The sequence below is a fragment of the Micropterus dolomieu genome, linkage group LG17 (genome assembly GCF_021292245.1).
Source record: "Micropterus dolomieu isolate WLL.071019.BEF.003 ecotype Adirondacks linkage group LG17, ASM2129224v1, whole genome shotgun sequence".
Classification (NCBI taxonomy): Eukaryota; Metazoa; Chordata; class Actinopteri; order Centrarchiformes; family Centrarchidae; genus Micropterus; species Micropterus dolomieu.
The window spans coordinates 27092311-27105668 of NC_060166.1; the positions used below are offsets into that span (position 1 = coordinate 27092311).

Below are 13358 nucleotides of genomic sequence, written 5' to 3' on the forward strand. Positions count from 1 at the left end.
TCGTAAAACGGCTCCGTCTACTACAAACGCGGCGGTGCAGGTGCTCTGTCTCTTCGGGAGAGGATGCGGATGGAAGGACGGGGGAGGGAAGGGATGAAGGGAAACGCCACGAGGAAAGAAAATAGGATATGAAAAGGGGCTTTTGCTAAGAGACCGTGAGGTGCAAGGTCGAATATGAGAGATTGGTTGAACGGGGCACTTTGCGTGGTAATAGCTGGTCGGCAATAGTACTATGATTTGGTATGTGGCCACTCTGATAGCAAGTGTATTCAGCACCAGAGGAACGGCCGCTCAAGGTGAGTTGAAGTGCAATATATCTTGTGCCGCACATAGCATATGATGTCTGCTGTCTCCGCGTGTCACTGCTTTTTCTAATCGCATGGCAATTTTATTTGGCATGTTAGGTCATATGAACTGTGGGGGCTCTTTCATCCTAACAAATGGCTGCATCTCATATGTCACGTGAAAGTTCAGCCCTGGTTAAATCGTATCAGGGAAACAACAATTGCCTTGAAATGGCCTGGCCTCATGTGCATGATATGTGAGACAGGATAACCCACGTCTGTGATACGAATGCTATTCAGTGTCCAGACAGATTGACACAGATGGTTTGGTTGATAACGGCTGTTAGGCGTGTAGGTAGTGTGTGATTAAACAGCGAAACAAATGGGAAATAACGTTACTGCTGCTGAGGGGGAAATGTGTGCATTGTATCATAGCGAGCAGTCCCGTTTGAGTTCTCTAGAGAGGGGTGTGACCGTCTCAGCCCTCAAGATGGAAAAGTAACTAAATAAATAATGCATTGCGTGTCAGATAAAATGCACTCTTGAATTGATAACCCGGTGCTGCATGCATGGGATTTATATGCTGAGTTACACACTGCACATGGATACGGTCACAGTAGCTGTGTCCGATACACCGAGCACATACAGGCTGCAATTGGCTCGCCCACCGGTTCATAAACTAGTCATTCCTGGAGCAACAAACCGCACAATATCCCTTTTGTTCTTATTTTTTTTTGCCGGAGCACACTGTATTGACCCATGTACTTACTTAACCTTGCTTTTCCACTAGTGTCCAGACGAGGGAGACATGTGACAAGCTGTAGCCTGGTAACTGATCCCAATGACCCCACATACCCAGTCAAAACTGGTCTGCTCGCAGGTCTGGCTCCTCCTGTGAAGAGGTCCAAGCCAAGCACAATGTGACAACTTTCCTGTAATAATGCAGTGAAACACACGACTTGGGAGCAGAGAACCTCTCATGGGTGTGATTGTTAAAAGTAGAAATTATCCATTTTATGAAGGCATTGATAAGGGCTTAATAATATCGACTCAAAGGTGTTGTCTGGTATTGGCACTGCAATGAAGGTGATTTACTTTTGAATAGGCTTACAGGCTGCACCAGAGAGTCACAAATCACACTGTAGTCTGCTAGTAATTACAAATGAGGGCTGGTCTACTTCTGCTTTTACTGTGTCCCAGAATATAGTGTCTGAACCCAGTCTGATGCCAAACAGAACCGCTGAAATACATTTTAACACAAACTGTGACTCATTTTTTACCCTTTTGCTAATGACAAATACAACACACCAACCTGTAATCAGAGTATAAGTTTAGTTATATAGGCCTACATGAATTGCAGCATAATTAATTGACGGTTATTTGAGCAATGACATGTATAATGTACCAAATAAGTAGAGAAGAAATCATAGTGTGTTAAAACATTAAGATAAAATCATGACATTAGCATTAGGAGAAGCTTGGTATTTTGGGAAATAAGCTTATTCGGTTTCTTGCTGGGAGATTAGATGACAAGATCTCATATATACCCATCCAGTATGAACCTGCAACAAGCAGCCGATTGGCTTAGGTTAGTATAAAGACTGGATGCAGAGGGAAACTGGTAGCCTGACTCTATCTGAATGTACAAATTCACCTAGCAGCCCCTCTGTAGCTCTCTAATTACCATGTGTGTTCAAGTCATGCAAAAATAGCAATGTAAAACAAAACCGTTTGGTTTTATGAGGCGCTAAGCTAAGGTAAGCTAAGCTAACCAGCCGTTTGATATTGATCTCATGATGGAGCATATTTTCCCAAAATGTGGACATATTCCTTTAAGTAATGATAATTAAATGAGGTGCCATCTTGATACACCTGCTCTTTGATAGTAAGCTGCAAACCATATGCTTTCCTGTTGAAATCCAAAGTCATAGTTACCTAACCCTAATCTACCCATTAGAAAACCATATTAAAGACAATTTGATGGGTTTTCACTTGTCATGGTGGGAGGTATGACCACTAATAACATGATTTCATATATTTTACCTCATGCATGAGTGCTCTTGATCAGATTTCAAGGTACAAATTAACATAAATCGAAACAGATTGCTACAAAACATACATAAAAGTTGCATTACGGCAGCAGAGTTGAGCTGAGACTTTGTTCTTTTCTCTTGGTATTTTGTTATATGTGCCCTTTGCTCAATGTTATGTATGACCAATGACCCAAAGAGTCTGCAGAAAGACATGGGCAACAAATGTTTTACTTTCCTTTTATAAGGAATTAAAAGTGCTTACATTTCTATATTAGGTCTATATTTGGATGAAGGGGGCAGAATAACAGTTTTACTGCAAAGACTGGACCATCAGATAATACTATTTCAATCAGGAGTGACTTCATCTGAATGAACAAATAATTGACATGTCCACAGTGAATATGGGAAATGTGAAAAGTCTTTGGTAATTAGACCACATTGTGACATCATGGTATTTAAAGGGGGTGGTGAAGCCATGATGTGGTATAGAACCCCCCGCCTCGATGGAGTCTAGACACTAGTGGTGGTGGTGGGATGAAGAGAATGCTAAGGATCTGGATGTGATGAGGAGTGTACTTCTGATGAGCAGGAGGTAAACGTGGCAGAGGACGGATGCAGCAAGTTTGCACTGAAATGACAGCTGACAGCAGCAGAGAGGAGAAGAAATTTAAAGTGTGATAGTGACTATGTGGCAAAATCTGGTTGGTTTAACGAAAGAGTGAACGTGAGAGACAGAATTGGGAGTGAATGAAGCAGCTGAGGCTTTTATCCAAAGCATCTTACTTATACTTGCTGTATATGTCAGAGGTCACATGCCTCTGGAGCAACAAGGGGTTAAGTGTCTTGCTCAGGGACACAATGGGGTCACAGTGGGAATTGAACCCAGGTCTCCCACACCAAAGGCAAGCATCTTATCTATGCGCCATCACCACCCATCTCGGACATTAGTTATTTTTAGGAGAACAGTTGATGTATTTATTTTGAATGGATAATATTATAATCCTTAAGATTTTAGTCCTGGTTGATTTAGCGACACCTGTGGTTACTGGTGGTAAAAACAAAAGCGGCTTAATATTACAGGTCCCAGAATTCTGGGGACAGCAAAACAAGTTATTGCCATTTTCATAAAGAAGTCAGGCAGTAATTGTCCATTTTCCATCATTCTGTGAGCAGCCGTGATCTGATTTTATGCTGCACACAGCATGAGTCCGCAAACAGCAGGGCACAGTGAAAGGAGTTGTTTACGTCGCTAAGAAGTTGGAGGTGTGCGGCCTGTTGCCTGCAGCCTCCTTCTTGTTCCATTACTCCCTGAAATATTTCAAACTGATCCGCTGTCAAAAATGTTGAAAATGACCATTGTGTCTTATTTTGTAGATGCAGTTTTGATGAACTATAGCGGTAAGTGCCAAGGTCACTGACAAACACATTGCATTTCCTGTGACTACTTCATAATAAAAGTCAACTCATGTTTTGGTAGTGAAGTGCTTTTAATGTGAAGCTGCAGCAGTAGTAAATGTTCGGTTTGCATTAGTTTTAACTTAATTTTCTGGGAATGTCGCCGCCAACACCCAGTTCATAATACTGAAAATATATAAATATTGCCATACTTTCATGAGTGGGCCATAGCCTCAATCAGCATTGTGTTACCTCACTCGGCAATAGACAGTGACCCAAGGGACATTTATTTAAATGAAAATCTTTGAGATTTCCTCTTTAAATATCATGAGAAATATCATGACAGGATATTTTGTGTGATATCTTATATCACACAGCCCTACTTAACATCCCCACTGACAGAGTTTCATTATGCTCAGATCACATCAGGCAAACAACAGCATCTACCAGAGGCTAGTAGTACAGCACAGGTCCACTGAATTTGTCTGGTCAGTTTCCTCCATTAGAGCTGCATATATTTGGAACACAATACCCAGCACTATCAGACAGTGCTGTACTCTCTTTAATTTTATATCACAATTGAAATCATGGCTGAAACATAACCAGTTATGTGAACATTAACCACGAAGTACTAAACATAGACTATTCTTTTTAATTTTTTTTGTATAATTTAATGTTTTAAATGGAAGGTTTTAGTTTTATATGATACAATGTTTATTCCTGGTACTCCTGTTTGAAGTATAACGTTTGATGCCATGCTTCTTTTGTGGATTTGCCTGCCTAGAGACTGCTGAAGAAATTTAGCTATCTAGCTGAACTCCGGGACAGTCAATCACTGTCCATTGTTATAGTATATACTAATAAGGATGTTGTTAGACTAAAAGAGGTGACCATGTGGACTCTCATATAAACATGTTTGTTTTTGTTGGTGGCACAATATGATGCAATGCAGGTTGTGTTCTTCCCGTGCAGAGACATAGCGGCCATAAAGGTAGCGTCATCTGCAAACATAGGTAGTTTGAAGACGTGAGTGTAGGCAAATTTATTAATTACAATTAAATTAAATTAAATTAAATTTATATAGCACCAATTCACAACAACAGTTATCTCATAGTGCTTAATGTACATGGAATAGAAAGAAATCCATCTGAGGAGTTACAAATCTGATAATCAAATAATTATTTATGTTATTTAGCAAATAAATATGTCAAACAATTGTTGGTAACAGCCTGTCAGATGTGAAGATGTGTTTGCTTTTCCTCTGTTTCATGTCATTGTTAATTAAATAGATTTCTCTCTGCCTGTTAGCAAATTTAAGACATTAGTCAGTACTCTAAGCTGTGATTGGCATTTAGTAGCTATCTATACGAACTTCAACAATCTAAAGAAACTATCCTCTGATTAAATAAAAAAAATGCTAGTGAATATCATAGTTGCATACTTAACATCCCTATACTGAGTTGTGATCATAGAGAGGCTGTGTGACAAGTAGAGTCAAAGATGCATGAAATGTTTCAAGTCTAAATAGGTCAAGTTTAGCTGGGATTATTTGCTGGCTGGCAGGATGGTGTTGAAAGTGGAAGGTGAAGTCAGTGGTCAGAATCCGGACATAAAAGCTGAGGGTGTCAATATGACTTTGTGGCTGTCATCTCTATTGACTTTATCTGACAAATTTGCCTGATAATGGAAACTGAAGCGGGGTCAAGCAATGGGTGTGTCATAACAAAAGGAAGATTTTGTTCAAAGGTTGACATGATGATTGGGCTCAGAGCCCAGCACACAATCACGGATACTATGCACGGAAAATGTAAGGAAATAGACTTGAAGCGCAAAAATACGCTTTAGGGCGTGGCTGTTTGTGTATATAGTGAAAAACACGGCTGTAACTCAGCCAACACACACCTTTGGGGCTTTTTGATGTTTTGCTGCTGTGGTATTCTAATCAAAAATGTGGATTTGCAATTGAAAGAAACACTATATTTGCCTTTGAGTGCTACATTGTGCATAGGGTTGTCAGGCCATGGTCAGACAGAACACTGCGTAATAAAAGGTAGCCCCCTCATTCATTCAATGAATCCATTGGTTTGTTACAGTAGGGACAAAAAATTTTAACCTACCATTGCTAAAACGCAATGCAGTGTTTGCTGGCAATGTGCTGCAATGGTCAAATACAGGCACGCGCACATTCCTGGAGGATTACTTTGTAACATAAACATTTTCAAGGGTTGTAACACACTTCCACGCATCAGAAACTGCTGTGCGGTGTTTTGGTGTCTGATAAGCCTTCAAACTCATGGATCTATTACTTACACTGGCCATTCTGGATCTAATTTCATCATCTCATCGCTACCTAGAACAACACATCACCGCCAACGCAGCTCATTGCGTTTTTAAAATACAGGGCTGTTTTCAGTCTAAACGTGTGGTGAACAGCTTTGATCCCTGCACACAATAAGTTCGCCTGTGCCTTGCGAACAATCTCATGAACTTGGCAGTGTTCTTATTCTTGGCGAGTGCTGGAAGTGTTGGGTTTGTGGTTAGCTGTTTAATAAAATAATTAAATTAAACAATTTAATCCACTTTCACAAACCATTCAAATTAATTACAGAAAGTTCAAAATTCTTTTACTTGAGTATTGTTATTACAACCAGTTAACAATGTGGTTAACTGGTTGTAAAAAGAGTCCGAAGTCAGTGATTTAAACAGGATAGCTCAGGTATAAGTAATCAGTCACAATAAATGGACGGTCAAAGAAGTTTTCCAGAGCCAAATGCACATCGGGGAGACAACATATGGTCGGGGAGACTCGAGGTTAGTTCAACAAAGTCAACGGTGACTTGGCAGCCGATCAAGGTGATGCAAGAAGGACGCTGATGGCAATACAGAAGTACTTAAATGTCATTGGCAAGTGTTGGGGAGTGGTATATGTGAAGGACTATTTTCAGCATGAGTGATGGCAGGCTGACTCTTCTCTCAGATCCTGTTCTGGGGCTTGCTGGTACTTTTTTAAGTGTTTTTTGAACTGGCTTTTGGCCAGATGGTATTCATCTATAACTCCCTCCTTATGAACCTGCTGCTTGAAGTTTGACTTGGATCTCAGGATCCCTTGTGAACTGTGGCTTGGCACATTTGTTCTTGTCGCGGGGTTTCTTCTGAAGGCATGCTCAAAGACAGAGATATATAGAGGCAGAAAGTATTTGTGAAGGTGTCGAAACTTCCACCAACGTATCTGAGGCCTCCCAGTAGTGCTGAAAGCCCTCCCACTGTCTCTGGAGTCCATCTTGAGATTGTGGTTCAGATAGACTCGGCTGTCTTCGGTTTTTGTCTGGATGTTGGAATTGTCTGGGACATTGTGTGAGACTGTTGTGGCTGATACCTTGAGATGTCTGAGGAAATGTCAACATCTGCAGTGTTTTCAAAAGTTTTAATGAAATGGGTAAGAGACATGTTTGTCTTTCTTAAAACATCTGCTGCAGTGCACTCATGTGCTTTCTGTTAGGACTACTTTTCTGTATTTGTTAAAATGCATAGGACACACCTCATAAAACTGCAACAATAGAATGTAAATGTTTTGGTGGAATTTCCTTTTAGATATGATTTATGCCAATAAATCACATTTGTTGAATCGTGTCAAGGTGTTTGGCTCTCAACATATATTAGAGTCCAAGCCCTCTTGACCTCTAAGAGCTCTTGCCAGACCCTAGCAGCATTGTTAACAGTCTGGTGATGGGCACTAAATGACACAGTGCCACAGGGTTGCAGGGGATGGGTCATTTCTGTTTAAAAGCATTTAATTCTGCAAGTGACTACAGGAAAGAAAAACAATACTAGAAGAATGAGGTCAGTTTTCATTTTATTTTGTGGTTGTGGTTATTTACACGTTGCAACTTTGTCTTCTTGTTTTCTTTAGAGATTGTAGTCATGAATGCAGTACTCTTTGCTTGTTGTGTGACATGTTTTGAAGTTCTCAAAGTAAGATATTTTTATATATGGATAGTAAAGCACAGGAGATTAGATAAAGTCATAAACTACCACTGAAGTTTTCTGTACACTGCTGAGTTCCTTGGACAGTTATGTGTCTGTGCTGACATTACCGGATGTGTTGAGACCAGTAAGCTGAATACACATTGCTCTTTGTAGTGCAGGATCTTTTGAATGATGCAGAATACATTTTCTGTGCTGACCAATACAGTGAATGGATACATGACAGGTTGTATTGCAGAAAGAGCAGTATAACTCCTTATCATATTTCCCTCTCATTCATTCACTGATTTCTATTGCCAGTAGTAAAGGAATCATTCAGATCCTTTACTAAAGGAAAATATAGTTTTACCACCATTTAAAAATACTTCACTACAAGTAAAATACCTGATTAAAATGGCCCTTAAATAAAAGTACAGTCATATTAAAATGTACTTGAAGTATAAAAAGTAAAAGTACTCATTATGCAAAATGGCCCTGACAGTGTGACATTATATATATTTTACATTATTGAATTACTGATGCATTAACACGTGAACACCATTTTACTGTTGTCACTGTTCCTGTTTTGTGATTTCATCTTTAGAAATTGTCATGCTTTATAAACTTATATATTGTAGATTATAGTTTTGTCTGAGAAGTAACAGTAACCGTAGCTGTCACATAAATGCAGTGGATTAAACAGTACTGAAATTTGTATACAGAATACAGAAACACAGTACCTGAGTACTTGAATAAAAGTACCTAAACCAGGACCAGGTCTTGCTGGTATATGATGGTACTTAGCAGCACAAAGTCCCCGTGCAGCTCATCCAAACATTGCAAACAGCTTTTAATAAGAACCCAATTTAAGCTCCTGTTCTCTCAGAGCACCAATAAACAGTACTCACTCAGTTGTTGTCTAATCTTTAGCAGCATTGTGTCATTTCTCTTCTCACCTGTCCAGTTTTTTTAAAAGTATGTGTATTAAACACATCTGCTTGACTGATGCTTTAACTTGCCTGCCAAGCCGTTTTGAAATAATTTGGTCGAACCAGTTCATCATTTTCCAGCAGACGTTCAGTACAACTTCATCTCTCTTATTCATATTTCTCGCTGCTCTACTTTCTCACTCACAATCATAAGAGTAAAGCTCAGTAATGAGCTTAGGAAAGGGCCTGTGCTCAAGCTGTGGATGGCAGACTCTCAGTACTGGGCATGTGCCAGCTCTTTCTGGTGATCCCCCCCCTCCCCCAACCCCCCAGCCAGTCCAGTCCCAGTGGAGTCTCCTTGCAAACAAAGCCTGCAGCATTCTGGGTAAGCCAGTTTGGATGGACTGTTTCCCAGCCACAAGATCACCATCTCTCTGAAAGCATGTAGCACTGCTTATAATAAAAGTAAAATATGATATTACACTTACAGCAGGTCCACTTAAATGATCTGTACAGTAACGTTGATCTGTGTTAAGCAGCTGAAAAGATAAATAAGTATAGACCTGTGATTAATCAGGCAGTGGACCGATAAATGTACTTAATGATTAAATAGGGAATTCCAATGATTTAAACGGAGAGAAAACAGCAGGAGCCAGTGGATCGCTATAATGTAATTCAGGTTATGCAATGTATTTTACTGGGGTCACGATTCTGACTTTGACATTTATATTAGGTAACATACTCCTATATAACTGCTACTGATATACATATTGGTGCATCTCTACATTATATTGCATTTGGTTTTCTATTAAGAGTTTCTCTTGCACTTGAAGGATTCCTCCTTTTTATTAAGATGATAAAAAGTAACCTATAATTCCATTTACCTGATAAGTGACCTCTTGCAAATGTGCAAATTATCACTGATGTCTCTAGGTAGCAAAGGTGGAAGTAGTGTAATGTTATATTGCCATAAAAAATCTTTGTTCGCACAAACCCAACCAACAGTCAGTATTAGTTTCTTTTAAACATAAATCTGTTTTTTCTGAACCTCAACCAAGTAGTTAAAACTCTTAAACATATCTCATCATTATAGGGCTGCATACTACAACATGCTTATGATTATGACATACAGTATTTTATTGTTTAGTTATGAGATAAGATAAGATAAACCTTCATTGATCCCCAGAGGGGAAATTCAGGGGTTGGGCGCAGCACATAGATGGAAATAAGTACAGATAAATAGAGAAATTAAAACATCAATAATTAGAAGTAGCGGGTGTCTTCTGATCAAAGTCAAAAAAATTTGATAGAATGTGGATTTTGATCAGAAAGAAAAGTCACTGATTCTTCTGACTATCCAGGGTCAGTCGGAGATAAGGACCTGGACTCTCTTAAAACTAGTAGCTCAGATATATATTGGGCCGGGTTGGACTGAATAGATAATATGGAGGCAGTTCATTGAAGAAGGCAGAGTGGATGTTTTTGAATGTACAATGGACCACTCAGTGTTCTCTGGATTGGTGGTGGATTATGGCCTACTGCAGGTTGATAGAGGTTTGACCTATCTAAAGGCTGCTGAGCCTGGATACCCTGGTGGAGGACTCTGTCCCAGAAAACAACAACCACTCTTATTTAGTTTCTTCAGTCCCACCAAAGCAATGGTGCTGAAACTGGGAATCTGCCTTTTCAGAAGACATTGGAATATTTTTTATTCCTATCTTGTACTAATATTTTACTGTTTACTGTGAAAGGTATCTGGAATACAGATGCTTTGGACCTTACAACAAAACAATGTCACATTGGGCTCTGAGAACATTTTTCACAGTTTTCTGACATTTTGTAGACAAAATGATTAATTGAGAAAAACAATCAGCAAATGAACTGATGATGAACATAACTGCTAGTTGTAGCCCTAATTAAATGTAAGCTGATGCCTAATTTTCCAAGTTACTTTTCAAAGAAACAAGTAAAATACTAAAGATAGATATCTATGTGACTGTTTGTAGTTTCTACGAGTTTTTATAGTACATGCAGTATTTATACATTGTAACATTGTTATAAACATAACTGACTGTCTCAGTGTAATGCATGGAGGAACTGTCAACAACAAAAATAATCTGAATTATATAGGAAATAATGACTGTATAGGCCAATTTAGCAGTGGGAAATACCATTTGTTTGAGTATTATGTAGATTTCTATCTTTAGCCACATTATTTTAATAAATTAATTTATTTCAAAAGTGTCACAAAGTGCTTAAAAGTAGCAAATAAAGTGCTGTAAAGAAAAAAAGGAAATTGTGCTAATAGTGCTGTTAGAAAATATTTCCTGAAAATTAAACACAGCAGATATAAATTACATTTTAAAACATTTTTATTATTCAATGTAACATAATGAGTTCTGAAATACAGAGATGCCTTAACTAGGACAATGTCAGCAATCCACAAAAAAAGCAGATAAACAAGGAAAAAACAAACACCATAATATACTGATTTATTTCAGTATTCACACTGTTCATACTATTTCTGTCTTTTTTCAAAATACTTCTGAATACTGACTCTGTCTTCAATCAAGAACACATTTCATGCACCTAAAAGGACCTTTTCAATTCTGAATATGTTACGTCTATCCTGGAATTTGGGAAAACACATACCTGTATCTGCACAAGAAGTACGTATTTCTGGGGATAACTGTTGAATCCACACTGAGCACACTTATGTCTCTCTAAACTGCAGCTGCAGAGTGTGTGTGTGTGTGAAAGCCATAGAAGGAGGAAGTGAGCGAATGGGAATTATATGGAAGCGGACATGTTGATTGGAAGATATGTGGAGCTGATGTCAATCTGTTGATGTCTAAACCACTCACATGCGATATAGGAGCTCTGTGTTGCTTTGAATTTTTCACTCACACCTCTACATATGATTTATGGTTGCTGAATAAACACAATACTTACAGCAAAACATAACCAGCTGTAATTAGACAAGCCACACCAAAGTACTAAGCGCTGTTAGCAGCAATATGCCTTGTTGTGTAATTAATTTAAAACATGTTGTGTAATTAATTTAAAACATCTTAAAAGAATTACTGAATCATGACTGGACTGAGGAATGTGAGTGCCTTACAGCTCCTGCCAAAGATGCCCTATAATGTGCACCTCTGGCTGTGCAGTGCCCAGCAATGTTGGTTCGCCCTTTGTGTCTTTGGCAAGCCAAACCCATTTCAACCACCTCTCTCTCTCTCGCTCTCGCTGTGTGTTAGAGCAGGTGTCAGCACATCCATTGCATCCCTGACTGAGCATTGCTTGTGTGAGGGGGGAACTTTGCCATTAAAGAGGGCTAAATAATGAAGAGACCAAATCTATCTTGGATTGTACCCGGACAAAAGTAAAAGACACTGAGGTCATTGTCTTGTCTGCTGAAAACGACCCTGTGGATAGCATCATGTAGGCTGGGCTGGAAAATACCTTAGGCCTACAGAATGTAATGTAAAATGTGTACATTTTGGATACAAGTTAATAGTTATGTGTACGGCTAGTGTTTCCCAATGGATGTGTGTGTGTGTGTGTGTGTGTGTGTGTGTGTGTGTGTGTGTGTGTGTGTGTGTGTGTGTGTGTGTGTGAGTGTGAGTGTGTGTGAGTGAGTGAGTGTGAGTGTGAGTGAGTGAGTGAGTGAGTGAGTGGACCTGAACCTGTTGCCAGTCTGAATACTTACTATAGCCAGTAAAAAAAAAAAGCCCTGGAGTCAGATTGTTGACGCTCGTCGGCAAGCAAAAAAAACTGTGAGCAATTTGCTGCTACTAAGTGAGAGCTCTGAAGTGTTTTGTGTAGAGGTCAGTAAGGAGAGATCTGTTGGGAGTGTATAACAATATTTGTGGATGTTAGCAAAACACAAATATTTTGGTGATTAAACTCTCTCGATTTGAAGCATCTTCATTAGTCCCATAGGAAGGTAGGTCTAGGTAGATAGGACTGCATCCTAGACGCTAGTGGAGAAAAGCCAGCAGATGGTTGATGGAAACTTTCAGGCAGAAAGATTGTTGGTCAGAATTTTGAACGCAACTTTAACAACGTTGGAAAGTGACGTAAAGTTCCCTCGTAGAAGAATAAAAGCACAATGTGAGAGAAAAGATCTTCCTAGAGTTTCATTATATGAGTGCAGCTATCCCTCACACATCATTCCCACACACGTGTGCCCTGTATAACCACCCTTATTACTATTTTATTTTATTTACAGTGGGGGAAATAAGTATTTGACCCCTTGCTGATTTTGCAGGTTTGCCCACTTACAAAGAATGCAACGATCTATAATTTTAATCATATGTACATTTTAACAGTGAAAGACAGAATCCCAAAGAAAATTCCAGAAAATCACATCATATGAATTTATAAAAATTGATAACCATCTGATGAGGAAAAACAAGTATATGACCCCCTACCAAACAGCAAGTATTCTGGCTCCTACAAGCCAGTTAGTCTTTTCTTTAAGACACAGCCCCAATCCCAACCAATTATCTACATCAAATACACCTGCCTCACCTCGTTACCTGTATAAAAGACACCTGTCAACACCCAAACAACCAGCATCCAACATCACCACCATGGGCAAGACCAAAGAGCTTTCTACGGACATCAGGGACAAGATTGTTGATCTGCACAAGGCTGGGATGGGCTACAAGAGAATCGGAAAGCAACTTGGAGAGAAAAGATCAACTGTCGGTGCAGTTATCAGGAAATGGAAGAAGCACCACACCACCGCC

The 13358-nt window shown here is 39.3% G+C and overlaps 1 protein-coding gene across 1 annotated transcript in view; it reads left to right on the forward strand.

Annotated features, from left to right (window-relative positions):
* The first annotated feature begins 227 nt into the window (after positions 1 to 227).
* Positions 228 to 13358, forward strand: part of igsf9ba (immunoglobulin superfamily, member 9Ba) — a 29878-nt gene continuing 16747 nt past the window's right edge. The window contains exon 1 of the mRNA XM_046072818.1: positions 228 to 296. Within this exon, the coding sequence (XP_045928774.1) occupies positions 233 to 296 (64 nt within the window). The 5' untranslated portion in view covers positions 228 to 232. The remainder of the gene's footprint in view (positions 297 to 13358) is intronic.